The sequence below is a fragment of the Girardinichthys multiradiatus genome, chromosome X (genome assembly GCF_021462225.1).
Source record: "Girardinichthys multiradiatus isolate DD_20200921_A chromosome X, DD_fGirMul_XY1, whole genome shotgun sequence".
Taxonomy (NCBI): domain Eukaryota; kingdom Metazoa; phylum Chordata; class Actinopteri; order Cyprinodontiformes; family Goodeidae; genus Girardinichthys; species Girardinichthys multiradiatus.
In genome coordinates this window covers 16,830,977-16,858,490 of record NC_061817.1, presented here as the reverse complement: position 1 = coordinate 16,858,490, position 27,514 = coordinate 16,830,977, and the positions used below count along the sequence as shown (strand labels likewise).

Sequence of the window (27,514 nt, the reverse complement as noted above, 5' to 3'; positions counted from 1 at the left end):
TATGACCTATTGGTGGTTTCTAGAATACTTGTAGCATTCACTTTCTGTAAGTTTCTTATATCAGTGCAGATGAACATTAGCCCTCCTATTATTGCTGCTGCTTCAATTAACAACTGGGTATTATCATATTATTGTATTACTTTATGCATATTCCTAATAGGATTTAAAGGGGGTGTACCCTATTGTTGCCAGTTCTGCATTCTTTTGTTGACACAGAAAAATCCCAATAAAATACGCCATGTGACAGCCACAAACTACATGAACTGGAACTAACTTTTAGGCCTCATCAATGTTATTACCAAAATCTAATTCACTTTAATTCTGTTTGATCGTTATAGCAGCAAATCACAATATGGGTCATCTCAGCATAACATAACAGTTAGCTTACAAAAACCTTTCAGGATTTTTTCCAAAACCCTTATTTGACATTTATTTAGACATTTAAAGCCATGTGATGTTTGACTTCTTCTCTGCCCATATGTCGTTCTTTTACTGAAATCACAGAATAATTTAATAGATTTTTGTCATCAGTTGTATCATATGTGTATATATATTTATACTTTATAACAGATATAACAGATCCAGAACTCACTGGAACTAACCTATAAAATGTCTTGCAAAACAGTACAAATGGAGTATAATTGTGAGGCCAAAGAAAATAAAGCATGGGTTTCAAATTTATTTCCAAATAAAGTTCTTGTAGGTGTGGCGTACATGCTGGTTTAGGTCTGGACTATAACTGCGCCATTCTAGCAGATGAATAGGCTTTGATTTCATTGTAGTTCTAGCTATATTTTTAGGGTCATTGTCCATCTGCTACAGTCTTCTTCAGTCTTTTTGGTTGGTTTTCCTTCCAGTATTTAGATTTATCTATTTTCCCATCAACTCTGAACAAAATGCTGAAATGCTGAAAAAAAGCATCCACACACTGATGTTGCCACCAATATGTATTTTATGTATGGGACTTGGATTAAAGGGGCTGAATACAAATGCGTGCCACACTGTTCATATTTCATTCCATTCATGCAAGAATGTTTTCTTGGCACTGTTTTCAAGGCAACGTATGTGCTGAATAAGGCCCCATGCTTCTGCAAATAGATCCTTAGTCTGGTGAGAAACCATGAATAGACAGTTCCATTTTGATCTGTGGCAAAAGTTCATGGTGTTAGCAGGATAATCTACTGTGTGTACTGAGACGTTACACAATTGTATTAGTTGTTATGTATCGACAAGAGGGCACTGTTCTTGTTAAACGGTAAGTAAGTAAGAAAAGCCAGCCAGCTCTCCGAAGGCATTTCAAGCTTCTGATTTCATTTAGTAGAAACAGACCTAACATCTGGTGGCAGGCTCACCAGCAGGTTTGTTGTTGCTGTTTAGGTATTTTCAGATTCAAACTTAAAAGGCATGCTGAAGGAATTTTATGCTGTAATTGAAAGTCACATAATCACAAAACACATACAAAAACCAGTTAATATGGTCTTGTTGTGATGTTTTGAAACCATCTTTAGAGATTTCTGCCAGCAGCTGAAGCCTTCTTCCAACTACCAGAAGAAGAATCTGGTAAACAGTGTACACAAGCACAACGAAATTGGGGCACAGTACTCTCCTCAGTGCAAAGACAAGAAAAACAATTAAAAAATAACTATCAAGACTATAATCAGAGACGTATTGGGATATTAAAAAAGCATGAATATGAACACTGCACATCTATATTGTGTCGGATATTGTATGAAAGCTATTTCACTGTTATATAAATTTAAAATTGCACATCTGTTTACTGCACATGACCCTAGCTGAAATGACACATGATATTGTCACCTGTTTGTATTTAACAGGGCTGTGGCCTTTATTTACTCTCACAAGTTAACTGATAAAACATAAAATGTGTTGTCTGCACACCTCAGACCAGAGAATACATTCAGCATTGGACTGAAGTTTGGGCTTCTCTGTGGCTGGCCTTTACAGAACGTGGCTGACATTAGGAGCCTTAAAAGCTGGAAAACAACAGATAAAAACTCAAAGCAATTAAGCCTGAATTTTTCTGTGTTCTTGTAAGCAGCTTAGGTCGAATTAGATTTGGCTACAGTCTGTTTACTCTAATTGAAGCAGGACTGTAGCAGTAAATAAAGAACACAGAGGTTATATTGCAAAAGTAGAAGTACTTCCATGGAATCTTTCTTAGAGCGCTTCTAAATAAGTAAAATGCCAGGAATCTGTCCAGAAATGTCTCTTAGAAAAAGTGCTGTTATACAAAATCTAAAAATGGTCTTTATTTGCATTCTTTCCCTCAAACTCTGCTAAGACTTTCAGGCCAAACCACATTTTCACAATAAAGTTTTTTATTTGATTCGGCACTTTTTTTTTTGTACCGTTTTAAGGTTTAGTTTGCTGAAAAAATGACAAAGTGGAAAATGTTCAATTTAAGTCCAACAAGTTGGTCTTAATGCTATTATGGAGGCTGGAGTCTTTGTTAGCTTTATTCTTCCCTTCATGATGTGAACAATCAGACATTTTTCTTCTTATGACATAAACCTTGCTATTACTAAGCTTGAGACCCTTTTTCCTCTGTTCTTCTGTTTTGTGCTTTATGAAGTTCGAGGACCCCAACGTGCTTTACACTACAATCAGTCATACACACATTCACACACTGACAGTGGTAAGCTACATTGTAGCCACAGCTGGGGCAGACTGACAACAGCGGGGCTGCCATACAATCGGTGCCACCAAGCCCTCTGACCACCATCAGCAGATAAAGTGTCTTGCCTAAGAACACAATGACTGAGACAGATGGAGGGGGGGTTTGAAACATCAGCCCAGCAGTTTCAAGATGAACCTCTACCACCTGAGCCCCGTAGGTGTGGTATGCTGTGGTGTTTAAACCATTACCAGTCAGTAAAAAAGGGACCTAAGTGTGGGGGGAAAATATCCTCCATATACCACCACCTGCAGCCTGAACCGTTGATATGATGTGTATGATGGTGGATTCATGCTTTCATTTTGTTTTCCATCATATTCTGACTGAACCATCTGAATGTTGCATCTTCCAATCCATTATTGGCTGATAATCCACTGTTTATTGTAGCCTTAGTTTCCTACTCTTAATAGGAATGACACCTGGTGTCGCTGTCTGCTGCTGTAGCCCATCTTCTTTAAGGTTCAACATGTTGTGCATTCATAGATGGCATTTTGCATACCTTGTTTGGAACAAATGATTATATGAACTACAGTTTCCTTTCTGTTATCTTGAACTACCCATCCTCATCTGACCTCTTGACATCAACAAGGCTTTTCAATAACCTATCTGCTGCACACTGGATATTTTCTGTTTTTTGGTCTTTTAGCTCAAGAGATGACCTGAGTGTGAAAATTCCAGTTCTGAAAGGGTCAGAGCAGCCTGACACCACCAACCAGAGTCACTTACATAATGACTCTGGTTGGTTTGTTTATTTTCCTAAGCTTACTTTGAACTAGGGTTGGGAATTTATCATATTGTTTATCGTTATTGTGAAATATTTCTTATCATAATGAGAATTTGGACTCAAGAGAACAAGAAATTTGAATTAATGATGTTTCAAAACCCCAAAAACTTTTTATTTTTACTATGTTCTCCACTGTGTGTTCCGTGAGTGCCTCAATACATTCAAATATATGATTAAAGGCAGTTACTGTGTGCAGTTTGGTGATAGAAATCCCACTTCTTTCTGTAACTGGTGTCCTGAAGAAGCCCGTTTAAAGATGGCTATGTATTTTAAAAGCAGTATTTGTGTTTGTGAGGCTATGATTGCTTTTACTTGATACAGTTACCTAAAAGTCACTGCAAAGAAGTTCTTTTTTTTATTGTTATCACAATAAATACCACAAAATACCATGATAAAATTTTAAGTCCATATCGCCCACCCCTCAGAAAGGGCTATGTATATCTCCAACTGGGTTCTGGAGGCAACCCCATGCATCTTCTGAACCTTTCTGAATAGCCAAACCAAAGCAATGGTGGCTTAAACTGACTTTACCTTTCCAGCCGTTAATCAGCAGTCTGTGGGCATTTAGGAGGAAAGGGTCACAGCCAGTTCAGTACTCTTATGACCAAATGTGTTCTCAAACAAATATCAAGCATTGTTAGAAGTATTCAGTATAAAATCATGCACTGTGACTGATGCTGTGACCAACATCATCATCATTGTCCTTTTTCCCAGCCACTGCAGATTTCTCCTATTCCTCCTCCTCCTCTTCATAGAGCTTAAGTCTAATAATAAAAGCGTGAGCACTGCTTAGACTGACATCTCTTGTGACCGGCTACACTGTTGCAATCAAATACAAGTTGCAAGTACAGAAAAAGAAACGGAACAGTTTGGCATGTTGCATCATACCATGGGGTCGTCCCGTCTATTCCGGCCAGTAAAGAGAACACATCATTCCTGTGTGTTCGCTGAAGTATTTTCTAACTAACAGGGTTCACAACATGTTTTTCTAGCTCTCCTGCTGTGTTTGCTTCTTTATTATGTTTAATGGGATCCGTGACGTTGTGCTGCATCTGAGGGGAGAAGTCGCAGTAAAACAGGGCTTTACAGTTAGTTTAAAACAATAGCTTTTTATATTAGTGATTAGCATGGTTAGCATTACTAGCTGTACACAACTGTCACCCTGTGTAATCCCCAGAAAGTACAGATGATTTTATCTCTGGGATTTCCAAAAGGCTGTCGACCTTTCCAAATCCAGTATGTTCCTTATGAGAATGAGTCTGAAAGCTAACAAAGGTCGAACAGAGCAGCATTGATGTTATGCATTCAGTCTCCCTTTTACCTGCTGAAGTCTCACTCAGTGCTTAAAAGTAGCAGCCCGTCTGAAGAAAAAATGCAGCTTCTCTTCTTTCATATTTAAAAATCTAAGTTTGAATCATCTTTTTTCAGTAGCAACTTCTGCACAGAGCCTGAACAATAGAGCAAGTGGAGCAACTTCTCCATTTTTAAAGGTCTGGGAGCAAACTTATAGGTTTTTTTGACTCAAAAGAATCTTTTCACCACCTGCAAGCAGATGAATGAATACGTCTCTGTTAATTCTTATTATACTTTTTTAAAACTCACAAAATAAAAATGACATTAAACCAAATTGCAAAATTTTAGCAACATCCAACCTCACCTCTAAGTTTGTTCAGTCCTACTCCCCTTATGCACCTTAGTCTGATTTGGAAATAAAAGTAGATTCATCTTAACATGTCCAGTAAGGCAGGTAAGTAAAAACAAGGAAAAGTAAAATCTGCTTTTTAATTGTTATAACAGACCTTCAACTCTCCCACTCACCATAGATCAGGTGAAACACAGTGGAAAACGTTGCACGGCATACACTGCTCAGGTGGAGGCTGCTCTGCCCTACCAGTCTGTAGCAGTAACATGTGAACATAAGCAGGTGTCATATATGTCATATATAGCTCATAGAAACTGCGTCTTGACGCCTGTTTTCTATTAGACCAGCTTAGACAGCTTAAAATGACAGGGAAATGTATCCCTTTAGTACAATAATGTACCAGGAGTGCATTAATAGTTAATAGTGCTGACATTCTTTTATAACATAATCATGCACCCACGATAGTGTTGTTGTTATTGGGACTTGTTAGCACTTTTGTATGGTGTGTTTACTGATTGGAAAAGAAATGGATATTTGAGTTTCCAACCAGCTGAGTTGAAAGTTTTACATCAGCATCACCCATCACCGGTCTCCAAGTAAGCTGCTGGTTGTAAAATCAGACAGGAAGATGCAGACTGCGTATAACATTGCTTTAGAAATGAATTGGTTTGTAGTTGTATGTTTAAAATGTATGTTTTTCTCAGGGGTAACATCTTGAAACCCTGTTAAAATGTAGTGAGGGTAAAATCTACATTCCAAAAATAACATTGTTCTGTGGCTGTTGGATAGCTAGCTGGTCACTTTAATGGGAGTACATTTTCTGAACATCATCCTCCTGTTCAGAACAAAGCCAGTGTGATGGATCAGAGTACTGAGGAGGCATGTTGCTTAGTTGATATCTGTTGTGATTATTATGTCTGTAATTTAGTTCAGGGAATAACGCACCGCGCTATGTACCTAATTACTTCGGCTAATCTAGCGACACCTAAAGCCTCTGTTCTGGAGGTAATTGTCCCTAACTTAAGTGCAGTGGTTGGTTATGTTTGATTGCCTTCTTGGTGGGAAGATTACTCAGCAAAGGGGTAACATTGCATAGTGATTGTATTAAAGGTGGTTTAAAGCCTGATTTGGATGTGATTTTTTATTTGTGCTAATCTAAATTTGGATATTGTTGTTTTTTTAGGTATCCAGCTATAGTTGAAGTTACTGCAGTCTGACCTGCACTTGTTCTAATGCATAGAATATATTGTTTCTTTAATAAAGAAAATCCCAACCATTCCACACTGAAAAATGGGGAAATCTGAGTCCTACTCCAGTTATTGCATTTTTCTTCACGCATAGTTGTAAAGAACATAGTAATACAATTTTAATAAATTGTATTTTATTTACATGTTAATAAGAAATTACAGTGCCTTGAAAATGTATTTATGTAGTATTAATACCCCTTCACCTTTTTCACATTATTCATCCTCAAAGTTCTACGAATTAAGGTCAGCAATAAAGTTGTGGAGAAGTTTTAACGAGGGTTTTGATTAAAAAAACAATATGCCAGGCTTGAACATCTCTCAGACCACTGCTTGACATATCACCTTCTCCATTTCTTACCTTTTATGGGTGCGAGATGGAGTCGTCTGCCAGTCACACCAACCAAGCGCCAGTGCACACCCAGTCTGTCACCTCCAATTTAAAATAATTTTATCTTTATTGCAATAAAGCATGGTTATGTTACAACAAATATGTAGAAGCAGGAGGTTGTTTAGAGTAATAATTTTTCTTTTATATATAATATTTCTTTTTAGTACTAACAGGAATCAGAACCAAAATAAATGGAAATGAGGAAACCATAATATTTTCAGAAAATATTATACAGTTAATTTAATTTAAATGTGAAATTCGGAAATGTAATGCTATTCATTTCTATAATGTATAAATATCCATAAAAATATGAAAAGAACTGGTTCACTGGTATGAAATGAGAATGGGCAAGGATATGATGGCACCACGTGAATTCAAAATAGTGGTACAAATTGTTCAGGGGACAGTTTGACCCAGGGCCCTTCTTGAAAGGAAGTTATGCATAAATAATGATGCCTTATGGAGCTAATTAATAATAAACTGAATGTTATAAGCCATTTAGGTTTTCCTCCCTGTATTTCACACATGAGGCATCATCAGAGGAGGCTATTAGCTAAAGTGTTGAGTTTAATTCCCAGCAGCTCTGCAGCTAGAAAGCAGGTCAGCTTGGCCTAATTTGTAACTCTTAGATCACACTTAACAAATTCAGGTTTTAGGGTGATTTTCCCCTCTCAGCAACAACCTGTCCTGAAACAGTGGCATACTTTAGAATTCTAGCGCTCTAATACTAAAGTAGATTCTGCCTAAAGTTTGGTCTTGCTAGATACCAGCATGTGAATTACTGATGGATTGTTCTCTGCCTTTTTTATGTCACCCATGCAGATTTCTGTCTAACACACGATGCTCTTGTCCCACAGTTCCTGTACACCCATTCCTCTGGCTAGCTTTTGAAAAGGCTGTCGGCGAATGCTGAGCCGGTCGACCTGTTTGAGGTACGCCTCTTGGTCCTGTGATTGGTCGCTGGATGAACAGCAGCAATGTTCGACAAGCACGAGAGCAACTCATCAGAGAGCGATGAGAAAGGGTAAGACCATGATTGACTGACTATCTGTTTGTCACTGAAGTGCAAATATAAACAATCTAAATTATGTAATCTAAAATTATGTCAAAGAATATCAGTGATTAATTAAAAAATAACACGGTCCTTTACTCTGTATGGTAAAAAAATAAACCTATTAAGTGTGTTGCATACAGGCCAGATTTGTTGCCCACACCATTCGAGCAACTAAAATTTTAAGAAAGTCAAATCAAACCTTATTAAAAGAAATACAGAGTCAGGGCGGTTTAGTTCGTAGCTTTGTAAATATTTTACCTGTTTTACAAGCTAAAGGTTTAAAATTTTTTTCCAACCATCCTTGATAATGTTCAAAGTAAATTGATGAAGAAAAACCATTAGCCAAGTAATTGTTGCGATAAACCTTAAAGGGAACATCTCATGCATTCGTTTTGGTGTGGTCAAGGCACTTCACACCCCGCCCCCCTGGTCAAAGAACGTTCCACTTCACTCCGTTCGGACATTTTTGTAGTTTGGTAACATGTCTAAAATTAGGTTTGTTGTGGTTTTAGCAATATTTGCAGCGTACTGCTTTGCTGTTTCCGTCATTTCCATAGACAGAACGAAATGACTCCTAAATCAGATGAAGTCTTTGGCAAGTACTTCAAGAGACTGGCAAACCTAGAGGAATTTCCTCACTGATGTGGGTACATTTCCATTAAAAATAAAATGTAACCACTTTGAAGAAGTTCTGATGGTGGGGGACGGTGTAATGGATTTATGGGTTAATACAGCAAACAACCCTACAGCTTCAGCATACTTGAGCTTGGACTACAAAATTGCAGTGAGAAATAAATATGGCGGATATGCAAAATAGGTTAGCTGGACCTTATTTAGCAGTTCCTCAGCAAATGCTGTGACGTAACAGTTCAAAAAATTTAATATGGAATACAGAAAACTGAGCAGATTGAAAAATATGACCCAAAAGATATCTATGCAGCACCTGGAGAGACTAAATTAAACTTTTCTACACTCCTACAGACTCCAAATGCACAACAAAATTTACTTAAGGGCTAAAAAAGTGGATTTTATCCCCTTTAAATCTTGCTGCTTAACATTCTTTGTACTTGTGTGAACCAGTAAATGTCCAAAACAGCTTGTTTTCACCTGCTGCCCTTAAGTCCGCATGGAAATAAACTTATATCCGTTCACAACCTGAGACAAGGTGAAGGACATGGGGGTGTCATATGTTCTTGTCCACATTGATAGATCACAGATTGAGAATGAATGTCAGAATGGTCATACACCAGTTTTAACATCCTATGCACATTTGATACATGATGGCCATTTTGCTTACACTATTTTTCAAAGGTAACATTAGAATTAAATTTTTTATTCAAAATGATTTTCATTTCTGATGAAAACTGAACCGTTCTTATGTGTTCAAGAATGTAATCAGTAGTTTTTTGTTGCATATGTAGTTAATAACATTATCTAACTGACTGGTCAAAAACCTGACCTCCGCTTCAGGTAAATTAAACATGGTCTGACAAAAACGTCAACAGTAAGCCCCACTTTTCTTCCCAACAGGAAGGAAGAAAATAGATAACTAGTTATATTTTGGGTTTGTTTACGTTCTCAATGGGAATTCTCGAAGCTGCAAACCTGCTTTTGATTCGATGGTACAGCCAGTAGTGTAATTATCAATCAAGCTTTTCTGAAAACATTAGCTCCACTGTCTATTGTCATGGAATCCGTGCTTCTGACATCAACCATCATGGCAGCACTTTTTATAGGCCTCGCCCAGAGAGTAGGAAGTCTACAACCAACCAACTGGAGTTGTATGGAACAGGTGAAACTGTTTTCTTGTGTTTGTTGTCTTTGATTTGTTAACGCTTCCAAATAGTTAGCAGAATGGGCTCGTTTATCCAACATCCTTCTTTTTGGAAGCCAAACATTGTCCACTGCAGAGGCAAAGATATCTTGCTGGAAGCTCTGAACAACTTCAAAGCTGTGAGGTTGTTTGTGGGTCCGTCTGGCTCTCTTTCCTCAGCCATTGCTAATCAACAGCGTAGCTTCAGCTGTCTGAAGAGCATGCTAGCTACTGCACGCAACAATAGTACATTTCCTAGTGTTGTTTGCTGTTATTTCTTGTTGAAATATTTGATGATAAAAGGTTCCTCTTTATTAAAGTAGGAATTTTGATATTATATATACAGATATATATCACATATAGTTAGTTTGTCTCCTTAACAGTAAAAAGTAAATTTAAATTTTTTTTAATTTTTTTAACAGGCATCTGGCTTTTTGCTGTTTTGTCTTAGCACTGTATACCCTCTACACATCAGCTTTTGAATTTGTGCATGTAAAAGTGTGTGGTTGTGTGTTGGGCGGCATATGTGTGGATTAGTGGAGCGGAGAGAGCTGGATTAGGACGATGGAAGGCAGATGGAGCCACAGAAAGCAGTAGACAAATCAGGATCTGACATCAACAGGGGATTTCACTGTAGCTGTGTTTTCTGCTCATGTCTGTTTCCCACATAGTGTCGCTTCACATGCACGTGTTCCTGTGAAAGCAGCCTCATGCTGCCCCTCCCTATCTGTGATTTTTTTTTTTTTTTTTTTGAGTACACTGCCTTCTTGATACAACCGTGCACGTAAAAACACACACAAATGTACCAAGCATAACGTAGCCCGGAGTAAGGATGCTGAAATAGAATTTGTTGTGTGTCTGAGCGCGTTTGTGTCAGATTAACTGCAGTGTGAGGCGTCTAAATATTTCAAGAGAGTTGGCTTTCAACAATGCAACCCAGTTTACATCTAAGTAGAAGGAATAAAATATGTGTGCATTTGAGTGCATGAGAAATTTTACAGGTTTTACCTGATATCGCAGATGAGATGTTTGTGTATAGACCATTCTTGAGCATTTATTAGGGAAATACCAATTAGAGCTGTGTCAGCTTGTTTCAACAAAGAATGTAAAATCTTTTAACACACTGAGAATCCAGGAGTAAAAGCAAATCTTTCATTTTCTTATTTAAATCTACTCAGGGTTAATTCTCTGATGTTCTAAGTAAAAACACTAACATTAGACAACATTGTTAAATTTTGATTATAAGCATAGTGCAAATCTTAGTTTCCTGGAGCTTCTATATTACTAATGCCTTATGATGTAGTGGATGAAAGTTAAACTTGGGGGTTGTGATGGTTGGTGCAAAATAGATGTAATGTGACCATGGCTGGGAAATCATAATACAAGAACATTTCTCAAGTGCATCTGAACACTCAAGACCCTCAGGTAAGTCATGTGGTCTACATCTTGCTGTAAAGAACAATGTTATTTCCCATCATTCTAAGTTCTCAGTGGTAAACCATTGTTTATGAGCAAACAAATGTAGCTAGGAGCTAATGTAGTGGTGAGTTCAACAAGACATTTTAGAAGGACATTTTTGAATATTGTTTCTAATGAACTGGTCTCTTGACTGTGACTGTGGGGCTGTCTTGCATATTATCAAATTTCTTTTGCAAATGTGAGCAAGAAGTTGGACAAGAATACTGAAAGTTGCCACACTGTGAAGTTCTCTACTTATATTTCTCAAGTCTTTTCCAGACTCTGCGAGGGTTTTTTCCAGGACTGTAGCTCCACTCATCAACTCACTTTTCCTGTACCTGCAAAAGATAATTTTTAAAACTACATTCTTTCTTAATTATATACTTATACTCCCACTATGTCCCTTAGCAAGTCCCAGAGAAACTATACAATTTTGTAGGCATTAGCTAGGTCCTGGCATAATTCTGGATGGATATTTCACAACTCTTCTTATCAGAAATGATTGATCTTATTTTAATATGTTGATTTTCTCACACAGACCCTGCTTTAGGCATAATCGATACGTTCTCAACAGATGTTATGTTGGGGCAGTTCCAAAAGCAAAGCAAACCGAGAAACCTGTATTCCACCATTTGTTCACAAAACAAGATGGAGAATGCACTACTGGCTTTTTTGCTTTACATTTAACTATAAATCCCATAGAAAACAACAACAACACACAGGTCTTAAATATGACATAAGCATTATACAACAAAGACAAATATAGCTGAAAATTTAAAGACAAAAATTGAGCCTGTTTACATAATTTAAAATGTCATATAAACTCCTACATTTGCACTTAAGTTGTGATTTGATTTGTATCATCTTTTTATCTTGGAAAACTAATTGTTTAAATAATAATTCAGAGTCCTAAATTTATGACCTTCATGTCCAAGATGATTGGATTGAAATCATCTTGGAATATCATCTCCAACTATGACATAAGTGGAGTATTGCTATAGGCTCTGTCATTGGATGTTATTGTTTACCGTGTCCTTTTTATGTGAATAAAAGTGTCTTTCATAGAGTTTATTTTCCCAGGACTCAATGGTTATTTTAGAGCTAGCATGACTCTGCCAATAAAACTGGAAAATAGGTCTATCTCTTCTCCATCTGTTACACAAAGCCATTTGTCTTCTCTTGGTCACACCTCATCTTCTCCGGGGTTCTGTCTATCTTCTACTGCGTCACCAGCAAACATTGCAAGAGTTCACAATCCTCATAGCAATTTGCTTTGGTGAAGAGCAAATATAGTTTTAATTCAAAGGACCAGTGTTTGTCTTCAAATATTTGAACATTTTTGATGCAGAATGTTTTGCAGTTTTAAAGCAGTCAGTCAAAAGTGGTTTTATATTCCGTTTTAAAATGAACATAAAAATACACAGTTATCATGTTCAGAAAACACAAACAGATTAGGTGTACCTCAAAATAGAAATACAAACGCATACTGATGTGGTTAAGTACAGACAGAGGGTCAACAGGAGATAACAGCTGAAGCACATTGTACTTTTAGCCAGTTCAATTTCCTTTGCTTTCATCCACATGGGGCTGACACTAAGTTCTACACCTCGCTTTGAGGGTACTAAAGGATTTATGCAGCCTTTATTCTCTGTGTGCAATATCAGGGGTGTACACAATGTAATATTGATGTAAAAGCATTGTAGTATTTTTTTAAAAGACACAAGAAAAAAACAGTAAATGGTCATTTTCAAAAAGAGGCCTCCAGCTTAACGTTTAACAACTTCAGGCAAAAGTATTCACACACCTTAACACAAAGTTGTGCATCAGTCGTCGAAAAAATATATAATGCATGGTTTTCAGAGTGTTTTATATAAGCTCCCTTAATTTCCCTAAATACAATATAGTGTTATGGATTGACCTGGTGTGTAAACTGAGTTGGTTGTAACGTGAGTATGAAACCAGGTGTTCTGTAAAGGCCTCAGAGGTTTGTCAGAGAACTGTAGTGAACAGAACACCATGGAAGACACAAGAACACAGCATGCAGGTCAGGTTGTGTTGTGAAGAAGTTTAACCTACTTTTTTTGTTCATGTATTTGTTTGAACTTTTGCTGTTGTGAAGCAAATTTCATAAATGGCCTGCATTTTTTAGAGGGATTTTAATTTTTCATTGTTTTTTTATATCCCTTTTAAACCAAATATAGCACTCTTTAGTGCTTTTTTGTGCCATTGACTCCCATAAAAAATGCATGTTTTAAATAAGCTAGCAATGCAATGTAATTTGTTTTTTCATAGCCTGGTGTTGAAATCCCTTTAGAGTTTTTGTTTTTCTTTTGGTAAACATATTTTTTTATGTATCATAACTCTACCACTTCACCTACATGGGATGGAAAACAATGTCTTTGTCAACTTTTTATTACCTTTGCACAAAAATAACAATTGATCATCATCGGTGTTGCTGCTGATTTCTGAAGCCCCCAGCCATAAAAAATATTCACTCAAAAAATCCAATTTCTATATGCATCATGGGAAAGCTAAAAATTATATTTAAGGAATAAAAAAATCTGAAAATGTATAAATACTTTTTCAAGTATTATGAGGTCTGACATTATGAATGGCATTTGTTTAAAGGAATCAGGAAATATGTTGTTTTACAACATTTTTATGGCAATCTTCGAAGAGCATTTTGTGTGTGTGTTCAAGGGACACAATTGGATCAAAAAATAAAGGGAACCACTCAAGTGTTGCTTTAGCAGTATGCCTCGGGTCATTGTCCTGCTGGAAGGTGAACCTCCGTCTTAAATCACAGGCAGACTGACACAGGACTGAACATTCCTGTACTTAGCACCATCCTTCTTTTTCTTGAATCGGACCAGTTTCCAAGTCCCTGCAGCTGAAAAACATCCCAGGAGCATGATGCAGCCACCACCATGTTTTACTGTGAGGACACTGTTCTTGGAGTGATGGGATGTGTTGTGTTTGGGCCAGACATAGCGTTTTCCTGGGTGGCCAAAAAGTTAAATTTTAGTCTCATCTGACCAGAGCACCTTGATCCATACTCTATGAGAGTCGCCCACGTGCCTTTTGGCAAACCCAAAACATGCCTTCTTATTTTTAACACTTAGTAATGGCTTTTCTCTGGTCACTCTTCCATAAAGCCCAGGTCTATGGGGTGTAGGGTGGAGATAATAAGTTGCACCAGAACCTTTTAGGGGTTTCAGAGCAAATGTTCTGGATACGTATGCACATGCCAATTTTCAGCTATTTATTTTTTTGTTAATATTTTTTCTCATTACACTTGACCAACTTAGACTATTTTGTGCATAAAATAAATTTAAAAGCATTTAAATTACAGGTTAGATTGTAACAAAATAGGTAAAAAAAAAATATAAAAACAACAACAGGGTAAATACTTTTAAGGCATTGTACAATGGAATAGTTTAAATAAAAATATTTGATGCCCAGACTTAAATCCAATTGACAATTAATGGAAAGACTTTAAAATTGATGATCAGATGCTCTCCAGACAATAGCTTGAGCTATTTAAGGAAACCAAATGGGCAACACTTTCCGTGTCTAAATGTGAAAAGCTAGTAGAGGCATAACCTAAAAGACCTAGAGCTGCAAAGGGCAGTAAAATGTGCTTCTGTCCTGTGTTGCTTCAGGGGCAGTTCCATACAAATGTATGCCTCACATTTTGGATTTCTACATGTAAAATATTTAGAGAACCACGGACCATTTCATTCTGCTTTACAGTTATGCACTACAGGGGTTGGACAATGAAACTGAAACACCTGGTTTTAGACCACAATCATTTATTAGTATGGTGTAGGGCCTCCTTTTGCGGCCAATACAGCGTCAATTCATCTTGGGAATGACTTATACAAGTCCTGCACAGTGGTCAGAGGGATTTTAAGCCATTCTTCTTGCAGGATAGTGGCCAGGTCACTACGTGATACTGGTGGAGAAAAACGTTTCCTGACTCGCTCCTCCAAAACACCCCAAAGTGGCTCAATAATATTTAGATCTGGTGAATGTGCAGGCCATGGGAGATGTTCAACTTCACTTTCATGTTCATCAAACCAATCTTTCACCAGTCTTGCTGTGTGTATTGGTGCATTGTCATCCTGATACACGGCACCGCCTTCAGGATACAATGTTTGAACCATTGGATGCACATGGTCCTCAAGAATGGTTCGGTAGTCCTTGGCAGTGACGCACCCATCTAGCACAAGTATTGTGCCAAGGGAATGCCATGATATGGCAGCCCAAACCATCATTGATCCACCCCCATGCTTCACTCTGGGCATGCAACAGTCTGGGTGGTACGCTTCTTTGGGGCTTCTCCACACCGTAACTCTCCTGGATGTGGGGAAAACAGTAAAGATGGACTCATCAGAGAACAATGCATGTTTCACATTGTCCACAGCCCAAGATTTGCGCTGCTTGCACCATTGAAACCGACGTTTGGCATTGGCATGAGTGACCAAAGGTTTGGCTATAGCAGCCCGGCCGTGTATATTGACCCTGTGGAGCTCCTGACGGACAGTTCTGGTGGAAACAGGACAGTTGAGGTGCACATTTAATTCTGCCGTGATTTGGACAGTCATGGTTTTATGTTTTTTTGGATACAATCTGGGTTAGCACCCGAACATCCCTTTCAGACAGCTTCCTCTTGCGTCCACAGTTAATCCTGTTGGATGGGGTTCATCCTTCTTGGTGGTATGCTGACATTACCCTGGATACCGTGGCTCTTGATACATCACAAAGACTTACTGTCTTGGTCACAGATGCGCCAGCAAGACGTGCACCAACAATTTGTCCTCTTTTGAACTCTGGTATGTCACCCATAATGTTGTGTGCATTTCAATATTTTGAGCAAAACTGTGCTCTTACCCTGCTAATTGAACCTTCACACTCTGCTCTTGCTGGTGCAATGTGCAATCAATGAAGACTGGCTACCAGGCTGGTCCAATTTAGCCATGAAACCTCCCACACTAAAATGACAGGTGTTTCAGTTTCATTGTCCAACCCCTGTACATTGTGATGGTCTTTTAGTGTAATATAGTATTTTGTGGTTGTAACCTGACAAAATGTAAAAAAGTTAAAGAGCTATGAATACAAGCACAGATTATAAAGACACAGTGCCATCTTCCTGCTAACCTGGTCTCCTTTTCCACTCCTCCCTTCACATTGTGAACACACAACCAAATGACCACTCTCTACATATACACACACACACAATAATAAATCCATGGTCTTGAGAAAGCCGTATGGCACCACAATGTGAGAGCTTCAGGCATGTTTCTTCTCAGAGAAATGTATTGCCATTTATGTCATTAGTGAAGTGTGAAAGTAGGCTGTCACTTGAGATCCCGTGGACAACATTTGGTTGCAACATATCAGCTGTTTAAAGCAGCCATGTAAATCAAGGTTTACATTCCTTGATACACTGCTTGTCTTGTCTTTAGGTGCCAAAGCTGCAATATGAGTCTGAAGCTCCCAGGCATACAGTTGGATCTTGGCAGGATCTAAAGGGCTAACATAGAGAGATCTGGACCGACAGCGCCAGCCAGCAGCTCTCTCCTTTAACATGAGTAAAACCAATCAGATGTTGGTGGATTACGGTTGAACATTCCTCTCTAGAGGAAGAGGAGAAAAGTTGGTGCAGTAAAACGGACCTGTCACTGGATCTGCACTCAGGAAGTGGAATTATTAGAAGGGCACAGCTGTCAGTTCAGGAAGGTTGACTCAGGCCAAGACAACTGGAGTATTCTATGGTTTTGGTTTAGAAGTCATTTATAGCAACTGCTTTGCCTTCGTTTAAAATGACTTTCAAGCGGTAAGAATAAAGAAGTCAAACATTAGGAATATTTAAATAATAGCTTTGGGAGCAAATATGACAGACAAAAATTTTCATTTCACAACACTGAAAGGGTCTGCTGGCACTTTAAAAGCATCATTATCCTTGTGCCAATATAATTACATCCTAAATGTTCAAATTGGTTTGCAATTTACATCAACTATTAGAATATCTCGTTTTTTTCTCCCTTTCTGCAATATTTCTGCCTAAGGATCAGTTACACCAGACGCTCGGCAAGTCCTCCATTACCTAGAAACACAGCAACAGAAAGCCATAGGTTGATCAAAACAGAACATTCAGTGAAGAGCTGCTGCTACAACTGCTGCTTCTGTTTAAATAAAGAAAAATGTTTACTACACCAGCAGCACAGGCCAAGTTTAAATGAAGCAGTTTAATAATAAATAATAAAAAAAGGATGAAATGTTTTCTCGTTCACATGTCTATTAAAAAAGAATATTTTGTAGGCAGTTATTGAGAACATTTGTAGATGTGTTGATAATTTGTAAATAAAAGCACATGGAAGCGGTTCATGAAGGGTACCTGGGCGGACTGAATATTGCCATCCTCACTTATGATGTATGAGTGACCCGATGCATTTGCGGTTTTATAATGAAATTGTTTTCTGAAAGGTGCTGAATTGTTATATTGTCTACTGTTTGGTTGTACAGGACAGTGACTGTTAAAAAATATGTTTACTCCAAATTGGGACTGGATTTCCTACTACTAATTGGTTTTGCTCTGAAAAGGACAATGGAAAGTTTGTCATGTGTCAAAAATATCAAGTATCGAGTATTTTTCCTTGTCGGTATGTTCAATTAATATCAAGTGTAAAATGTTTGTATTGTAAGGGCATGTCGGAGCTGTATGCTTCAGGTAAAAGTCTGTGTGATTGGATGAAAATGCTTAAGACTTTACGTCAAAATCTGTCCAAAGCTGCTCATCCGGCATAGTGTATGGAATCATAACTCACTAATTTAGCTATCTACTGTCTGCTCTTACGACCTGCTATGATCATGATTCACCTAAATGTTCTCTACACAGAAGCACTAGTTCTGTTTTATTTATTTATTTATTTTTTGATATATACTAGTCATAGAGTTATTTAATAATAGTTGTTTATCATAATAGTTTTACAGTTGTTTATTTTCAAGATGATTTTGGACATCACAGTGTGTCTCACCGTGCCTCAATGAACAGTTGCTAATATGAGCTCATTTTGAACCATAAAACAGTTTATTCTCGATTTAGAGGTCAGGGCTGACATACATCTAACTTTTTTCATGTAAAAAGCAGGAATAACCAATCAGAACCAAAGCTTTCTTTGGAAAAAACATTGAAAAGCCATTTTATTTATAGAAAATCTCATCTGTAATGTAGAACATGAGTGTGACATATGCAACAATGAGCAAACAATGTGTGTATGTGTGTTTGTGTACTGTCAGTGGGAAACATTTTTTCCGCCTATTCCAACTTACGCCGACCCCCAATCCCCATGTTGAATTAATTTATGCGGCTGGAACAATGACATTCACAGGCTTGTCACAGCCATAGAGGCGGTTCAGCTTTACACATGAACACACATGACATTGGGGATTAGCGCACAACATGACTCATACGACCAGCTAGCGAGCGTGCCTCTCAGCGGCCATGTGATTTCAGGCATGACTCTAAATGATTCCACAGACAACAGTAAAACTGCACATAGAACTCTCACAGTTTGCCTTAAACGACCTTTTCAGTGCTGATTTTCAGTTCTTTGGGCAGCTCGGCATCTGATTTGTGGCTGCTGCTCTGGAATTTACCTTGAGGTGTTGCTAAAACGGTTTGTGCTTGGTTGAAGCTAGACAAAAGGGTGACATTGTCAGTAAAATCAGAGAGGCATTAGCAGAAGCGAGAGGTGGAAGGAGGGCAAATGGAAACAAGACAAATATAAACTACATGGACACCGTCCAACAGTATATCCTGAGAAACAGACTGTTTGTGTCACCATTAGTGACACGTGAACCTCAGTATGTGAAAAACGTGATGCTTTTTGCTTTTCCGTTGAACCACACATCACTGATGCTTTCTGCAGTCTAGCCCAATGAGTACCAGCTCTCCCTGCACTTATGTCCTCATTTCCTCTCAACTGCACATAGATCTGATGCAGTTTGTTGCCCTAATTTTAATGTCTGAGTTTGTTTTGTTATAAAGAGCATATTTCATACATTCTGGCTTGTCATTTCTACAGTGTGTCCTCAAATCGAAGAGTTCAAACAGTATGGGGGAAATGTTGACATCTTTCTGAGAACAGGTTTATACTATATTAAAACGTAGCTGAGCAGAGTAATATACATGCAACCACTGCATGGGAGCACTGAATGTCAGTTGCTTTACCTTGTTCCATTGGCACTATGCCTTAAACCCCTGCTACTGATCATTAAACTGCGCAAATATAAATCTAGCTGCAGTTCTGGCCATCAAAATAACTTTTCACACTTGCAGTCAAGAAAGATGAAAGAGCAGTCTAATTTAATTATTAGAGCATGTAGCCCTATCTCCGTGTCCTTGTAGGACTTCAGTCAGCCGTGCTGCAGAGACTGCATCACCCGGCTGTTATGTAACAGAGTTCACATTAAAGATTAAGTAAGTTTGGGGGGAAGAGGGAATATTCTGTTTTTAGTTGTTTTTCCTGGGGGTCAAGATGAAAAGAGAGCTAACTACAAGCACTAGAAGAACAGCACAGAACCTGATGAACAAAATGACAGGAGGTGTTGAAATCAGAAGGAATGACAGAGATGAAGAAAGAGAGGAGCTTGGATATCCATGAACATCTTATTTTGTGGCTAGTTCAAATGTTCTTTGTCCTTATTTAGCCCAACGATATCTTGTATAAGAATATTTTGCCTAAACAAAGTCAAGTTGCTGTAGCCTAGTTCTGCTCCAAGCCCATTTAGACATCAATAGACGTCTTTACTGCGTCTTATAAATTTTATAGCTTTTGGAGTTCTTCACATTTTGTCAAACCATTGGGGTGTTGTATGAAAGACCAACATCAGGTAGTGCTTAATCTTCCTACTTGATGAAAGAAAAGGAATAAATACATATTTTATTTTTGGACCCGGTCCATGTGTTGGGGACATATGATCCAATGAAGACCTGGCTGTATGGTTAGGGTTGCTGTTCTGCTGGAAGGAGAACCTCTGCCACAGTCTCAGCTTTTCTCGCAGGACTGCCATGTATTTAGCTACCATTCAGCTACCCTGTCCCTTCTGAATGGACACATTCCTACAGCATGATGCTGCCACCACCATGTTTAACCATGGGAATGGTGCTTTCAGGGCAATGTTCAATGTTAGTTCTCTGCCACACAGAGAGTTTTGTATGTGGTCCAAAACATTCTTTAGAAATAGATTTCATCTGACCAGAGCACCTTCGTGGCTCATGGTAAAATTAAAACTGGTCAGAATTGTAGATTCTCCCACCTGAGCTGTGGTTCTATTCAGCTCCTACATAGTCTCTTGGCTACATCTCTGATTAAAGCTCTCCTTGTCTAGCTTGTCAGTTTAGGTAGACTGCCATATGTTGGTAGTTTTAGCAGTTTTTGTCATACTCTGTCCACTGACCTGCTGTGTTCTCTAGCAAACCTCTGAGACCAAAACAGCTGCATTTACACTGAGATAAATTAACACAGGTGGACTCTGCCTGCTAAGTACGTGATATTTGTAGGCCATTGGTTGCATTGGATTTTATTTAGGGATATCAGAGTAAATTGGCTTAAAAGAGCTTTTACTTCAAAATAATGCTCTACTTTGTTTAAAAAGGAAAAAAAACTGAAAGCAAACTCTGTCAATACTGAAGCAAAGTAAGATAAATAGAGCGGAGATTGTTTGCACATGGTACACCGCATACAACAGTGTTATAACACAGAGCAAACTACTGTGAGGGACAACACACACACTCAGACAGAGAGGGAGTGGAGGGCAGACTGGATCACATGGAGGGAGGCTGGACCAGAGCAGCCTGTAAGCGAGGGAGGGCAATAAACAGAGAGCTCGATCATTTCAGCAGCCAGTCTAAGAAAGAGAGCAGGGATCGCCACAGATGTTTGAGCTCATTGCAGCAACCTAATCCCAACTCCACTGAACTGTTTAAGGATCACTCTGGTGCGTAGCCAGCGGGGGATTTTAACTCTACAGCTTGTTTTCCTGTTAGAGACTGGATGGAACACTGACAGTGATTCAGAGAGAAACTGAAAGCTGAGTTTTTATTCTTTGCTTCTGATCTTCCTGCACAGAGAACAGCATGCATATCCTGCAACCATACTGCATTAACAGGTTTGTGGGGAAAACATTGATCTAAACCAGTTCTTGTGCTACCTTCATGCATTATCCATGGATGATAAGTTAGTTTTCTGTTCTAAAGGTCCTTACATTAAATTTGAATGATAAAATTGAATTATATGATGAAGACATTTTCCAAATGAAGCCTCCTATTAGCTAATAACTCACATAAAGTTAAGTATTTCGTACAAAAATACAAAGAACAGTGCCTCAGAATCAACACAGAGAATCTTTAGAACATGCCGGGGTTTTATTTTATTTCTTTTTCCAGTTTATCATTGTGCAGGAGGAAGCAGGCATATGATCCTATAAACCATGCTTGCTTAATAAAGAGGCTGCTGTTAAAATTCCCAGTCCACTACAACACGCTCTGAGCAGCTGATCTTAGCTGATTCTCAGCTTTCACCTGCTAGGCTTAATCTTCAGGTGCAGCATTTATTGCATTTGTTGGAGATTTTCTGTATTGATTGTTTAATATGATTCCAGATTTTATTTGTAAAGTAGTATGCATGTATGCATGTATGCATGTATACATGCATACATGCATACATGCATACATGCATACATGCATACATGCATACATGCATACATGCATACATGCATACATGCATTGTAGCTGATGTTTATGTTGTTATTATATTCTGACTTTAATGTTCATTTAATTACCATGCCTTAAAAATAATAAATATATGCATTTTTATTATAGCTGGGAAATTCCCAAATTATTAACTAATACTGAAAAGCTAATAATTCACTGTTATTATTATTAACAGTGATCAGTTTGAAGAAACTATTTTTGGCTACTTGTTGTTAAAATCAAAATTGCAGCGCCCCTAGTGGTTAAAATAGCATTTTAATAATGTGCGAAACATGTTACACCCAGTCTGGAATTCTACTTCCTGCTACTTGCTGTCTGTTTGCTTCCGATCGATGCTCATGACCAAGGAGACACCTCAGCTTCCAGACTGGACAGCAAGCTTTCCTGTGAACACTGTTTTATTCCTGTCAAATGCTGTCATTTGAGCTCCCATTACTTGCACCATGTTGTGAAAACACGTCAGAATTTAATTGAGGTTTTTTTTTTTGCTCACTTTCAATCTGATTTGACAGCAAGCGAGACAATGAGAGGCAAAGGGAGAGAAGGAGAAGGGAGGACACTGGTGTTACATAATTGCTGCTGATAGAAGTTAGGAGAGAGGGCAAGAAGAGAGGAGAGGGATGGGGTTTAAGGGAAGCTGCAAAAGAGGAAAACACTACAATTAAATGAGGTGGGATTCAAGGCTTACAGCTTTGTGTGTCAAAGCAAAGAGTTAGAGATAGAGATTTTATGGGAATGTAGTAAACGTACAGCCAGCAGGCAGCTGTGTGGATTGGCTGGAAAAGAAAGCAAATGCAGATCTCTCCTCGGAATTGCTGGAAAATGCGGAAACATAGAGAATTATAGAACCAGTCAGGAGGCGGTAAAGAGATTAGTGAAGGAATTATCTTTATCCTCGGAAATCTGCATGTGCTGACTGTCATTGCATGTGTTTGTCCATTGATATGATTTACTCAGTTCTGAGTAATCCCAAAAAAACACTGAAAGCATAGAGTTGACTGGCCTCAAAATACCATGGGATAATATGAAATGAGATGTATGATTTAAAAAAAATAAAATAAAATAAAAAGATTGTGAGCCAGGTAAAGATTATCAAGACCCAGATATTGTCCACCCACCAGCAGCACAGCAGAGTTCCTGCTTCCCTTGTTAGCAACAAGTACTAACAACTCTATTAGTGATGGTTCAAGCAGCTGAGTTGCCTAACCTACCAGTTCAATATCAACTCTGCAGACAAATACTTTGATTTGATGCTTTGTAAAAGATGAATATAAAGGATACATGCAGTTCACAATACATGTTATTGTGTTCACCACAATGAGACTAGATTTTATTGATATTTTTATCTTAGTCTGTGCTTATGTCAAATATGCATGCACACAAAAGCATTCAAGGCAGGAAGGGGAAGCTCTGCTTTAATTACAGCTACACGAAACGGCCCCACGTGTATGCAATAAATGTTCTAAAAGCCGAATGTGTGTCTTATTTGACTGCTAATACATGTATCGCTGCTGCCCTGAGAATGAGCTGGTTGACATTTAGGAAGTTTTGCTAAATAAAATGTTCATTGTGCTGAAGTGTCAAAGCAGAGTGCAGAGAACAATTGCTGCTAATTCCTGTTGCTACTAGATTAATCTTTTAGACTCAATGTTGTTTTAAGTCATGTGATACATTGACCTGGTTGTTAAAAGCCCTGTTTGCCCAACAAATCCCAGAAAAATCAATATTCCCTGGTAGTACCTCGTTCAAATCAACTCTCTGTGAACTCAGATTAACCTTTTCCTAGTGGTCCTTCCTGTTCTGTGAGCTCTGCTGCCAATAAAGGAAGTATTTCACCCTTCCTTTTATGGAATCCCTGTTTTCCAGTCATCTCTCTTTCATTGACAACTAGGAATTTCCATCTTCCAGCTGAGAATGGTTGAACTGAAGTAGCGTTAGGGTGGGGATAAAAATAGGTTGGCTGGATAAATAAGGTTTGGGTCTGTGGCAGTATCCTGTAAATCTGAACAGCTCACAGAATGTGATATTATTAGATCTAAGTAGCCTCAAAAGAGAGTTTTCTGCTTTTCATTTTATTGGCATTTTCTCCTCTGACTTATATTTGGTCTCTCAAGCCCTGAAATGGTTATTTACTGTATATATACATCCTTTAAAATATGTATATAACGTCAGTCTTTGTTATATTTCATTTCAAAAACAGTTTGGACAAAATAAATGCAAATTGGCTTTTTAAATTACTATTATTAGTCATCATTATGTTGTTTCTTCTACCAGGTGGCCAGATGTGCCAAAGAGAAAGAGGAAAAACAGCCAGTGCTCTGTGAAGAGCATGTCTGGTAAGGATTATTAATCTCTTCCCTCATCCTGCTCATGTTTTCACCTCCAAACAGCAAACCAAGCACAATTCAAAACAGGTTCCCGCCAAGATGCTCAGGATGAAGACTTGCAGGAGGATTTAGCCAGTGATCTGTGTGAAGCTTGACTTCACAGCTGGCTCTCCTGAGTTCTGAGTGGTTTCCTGTCTTGCATTAAAATTATAATCCCTTCCTCATCATATTACATTTTTCCATAGAGGCCTTGTTGAACAGAGTCACCACCTAGGTGTGTGACAGGATCATGAAGGCTCAGTTTTAGTGCAGAACTACTAAATGTGAAGTAGTGTCATTTCTAGCTGAATATATATGAGAGTTAGATTGAAATATCCCTCAAGTTCTAACATTTTTGTGTAACTAAATGGGTCAGAAAGCCTTTGGTAACTGTAACCTACAGTTATCAGTGTTTTTTTTTTTTTTTTGCGTGGACAAGGTATTAAACGTAAATCACTACGGCAAAAAACATTTCATCTAAAGGGATATATTTTATATTGCTTTGAAATCTGGAATTTGTTAAAATCCATCTTGTGTAAAATAGGCAGATATGAATGATTAAACCAAGTGTTATTTTCAGCAATAGCAAAAAAGTTGGTTTAATAGGATTTATGAGTAGAAACATTGTAAGAGGGATAGACTTCCCAGGGATTTTGTGGCCAATCTATGATTGGTTGTTTTGTAAAACAGTTTTAAAAGAATTCTGATTTTAATAATTGTGAGAAAATAAAATAATAGCATTCTGAATATTTTTTTAACCTCCCTGTCATGAGCAGTCAATTATTTATTTAAGGAGCAGAGGTGATGTCACACTGTGTGTCCGATTAGAGGGCAATTGCTGTAAAACGTGTCGTTTTTTTATTTTAAAGCAAAGACGATGATTAATGAAGTGATTTTAAAGTGTCTTTAGCGTCTTATATTGGAGATTAACATTGCTAGCATAAGTTTCATAAGAGAAAACAGCAACTATCCTGTATTCTATTCAGCCTTCCTGTTATCGGCTGAAAGCTGTGCTCTCTCTTGCTGAGGGGTGGCTAGTTATAGGGATTTTTTTCTAGCCACCCATCCAAGCAACCCATATCAGTTTAACGTTATTCTAACTGCAACCTGACAAACCTTAACATTTAACGTGCTAACTGAGGCCTATAGAGTCTGATCACCAGCAGAGATTTTTTATCTTTTCTGAGCATTTTCCACCACCTGATCCCAGACTGAACTTGCTGGTGTAGCTCTCCTCAGTGCTTTACACTTGTGTGTAATCTGTAGTTTAGAGCAGCTAGCAGATTTCTACCCTCTTGATTCCAGGAATCATCATTTCCACACAGCATAGCTGCAGTTTTCTTATTTCGCTTAATTTCCTTGTGCTGCAGAAAGGGATGTTGTGTCTGACAGAATAAATTTCATCATGAGGAAATAAAACGAAAATATGCAAGCAACATCTCAAGAAATGAGCCAAGCTTGGCTACAAATGGTCCTTTCAAATTAAAAATGATGCTACATATGGTGACCAACTGGGTACAAGATGCCTTAAGAATAAGAGTCAATGAGTCAATGTTTGGAAGAGGCCATCAGAAAGCCCTGATCTTCGTTTCTGATAAAATTAGTGGGCAGAGTTGAAAAGGTGTTTGTGAGCAAGGAGGTCTGCAAACCCGACACAGTTACAACAGTTCTGCCTCTAGGAATGCGTCAACATTATCAAAGAATTATTGTCAGAAAGTTGTGTGAGACTGTCCAAAACACTTGACTGTCAGTTTAAACAGCATTTCTCCCAAATACTGAGGAAATGTAAGCAAAGAAAGGTGAACAGAAACTCAAAATATTTGATTGCTCATTATTCTGGCATTTAGGAAATAGAAATTTAGCAGATAATCCTGACTGACCTAAACCAGGAAATGTTTAGCCAGATTTAATGTCAAACAGCAAGAAAAAAAGTTTAGTTTTTTTATGCAGTGTGTTTAAATACAATAAAGTAAATAGTGGTTGTAGTCGCATAGAGTAAACAGTATTGGGCCAATAACTGAACCTGAGACTCCCCTCATGGGCTCACACTAAGTCTGACATAGATTCATCAACCTGAATTGTCTGGGTTGACCTCATATACCCATGGGCCAACCTTCAAGATAAATCATCCTGCTTCTTGTTAAGAATAAAACAATATCTGTAAGACATCAAAACCCAGTAATCAAGAGTACAAAAGGCTTTAGGTAAATCATTACTAATGTTTAATTATAAACACAGTGTAACATGTCGTGATTTTCTTTGGAGGTTGTCACCTTAGTAAATTATGTAGACTTTAAGAGACACAACAATTGTACTAAATGTTTGAGTTCTACGGGTGGAAAATCAAAACCTTATGCTTAATAGAGTCTTAAAGTAAGTCTTAAAGTAGAAAACATTACAATTGTGCAGACATGAAGGGGTTAGAGAGTTTTAAAAGAAAATCCACTAAAATAACTATCCTCATGTTGACTGGTTATAATAGCCCTTAGAGGGCTTAAGAAGCCATGCATAGGTGTTTTTTTGTGTGTCTTTACTGGGATGTTTGTGGCATTAATGCATTTCAAACCTCCTAAGCCTGCATGACAACAGTGCTCTGTGCAAAAGAGAAGATGTCACTCTTGTGTATGTTCAAATCTGTATCACAGTCTCTTGGGGTCCTGTGTACAGGTGCTTCACAGAGGCCCCTGTGATAACACTCAACCCCCCACCCCCTTTCCTTGTCCCCTCCTCATCCTCACTCTCACTGCTGATCTCTTCGTCTAAACATCTTTACCACCTGTCTGTTCTCTAATTATCATCTCATCTGTCACCTCATCCCATCTCGCTCTGCAACCTCCTCCTCCTCTCCTGTAGCTCTTAGTGTCTCTGTTCCAGGGTATATCCCCAGCTACCTGGAGAAAGACGAGCCGTGCGTGGTGTGTGGGGACAAGGCCACTGGCTACCACTACCGCTGTATAACTTGTGAAGGCTGCAAGGTACAGTTGAATATTTCTTCCTTGCTAACATGTTCTATAGTTCAAGGCTGTGCTACATCCGTGTCTTGCACAAGAATTTCTACTACTTGAACTTTTTCACATTTTATCAAGTTACACCCAAAACTCCATTGTATTTAATTGACATTTTATTTAAGAGAAAATCACTAAGTAGCGTATGATTTAAAAAAAGACATAAATTGGTACATGGTTTTCAGTTGTGTTTTACAAATAGAAATCTGAGCAGTCTGACATGCATTCAGACCCACCTAATCAATCATTTGCAGAACTGCCTTCTGGCACAAATTCAGCTAT

The 27,514-nt window shown here is 38.2% G+C and overlaps 1 protein-coding gene across 2 annotated transcripts in view; it reads left to right on the top strand.

The window, feature by feature from the left end:
• LOC124862847 (thyroid hormone receptor alpha-like) overlaps positions 1-27,514 on the top strand; it is a 58,655-nt gene that overhangs the window by 20,406 nt on the left and 10,735 nt on the right. The window contains exons 2-4 of one of the 2 annotated variants that reach the window (XM_047357019.1): positions 7,614-7,780; positions 24,136-24,197; positions 27,081-27,202. In XM_047357019.1, the coding sequence (XP_047212975.1) occupies positions 7,734-7,780; positions 24,136-24,197; positions 27,081-27,202 (231 nt within the window). In that variant the 5' untranslated portion in view covers positions 7,614-7,733. Of the gene's footprint in view, positions 1-7,613; positions 7,781-21,119; positions 21,258-24,135; positions 24,198-27,080; positions 27,203-27,514 lie in introns of those variants that run through there. The other variant, XM_047357018.1, reaches the window with a different exon arrangement.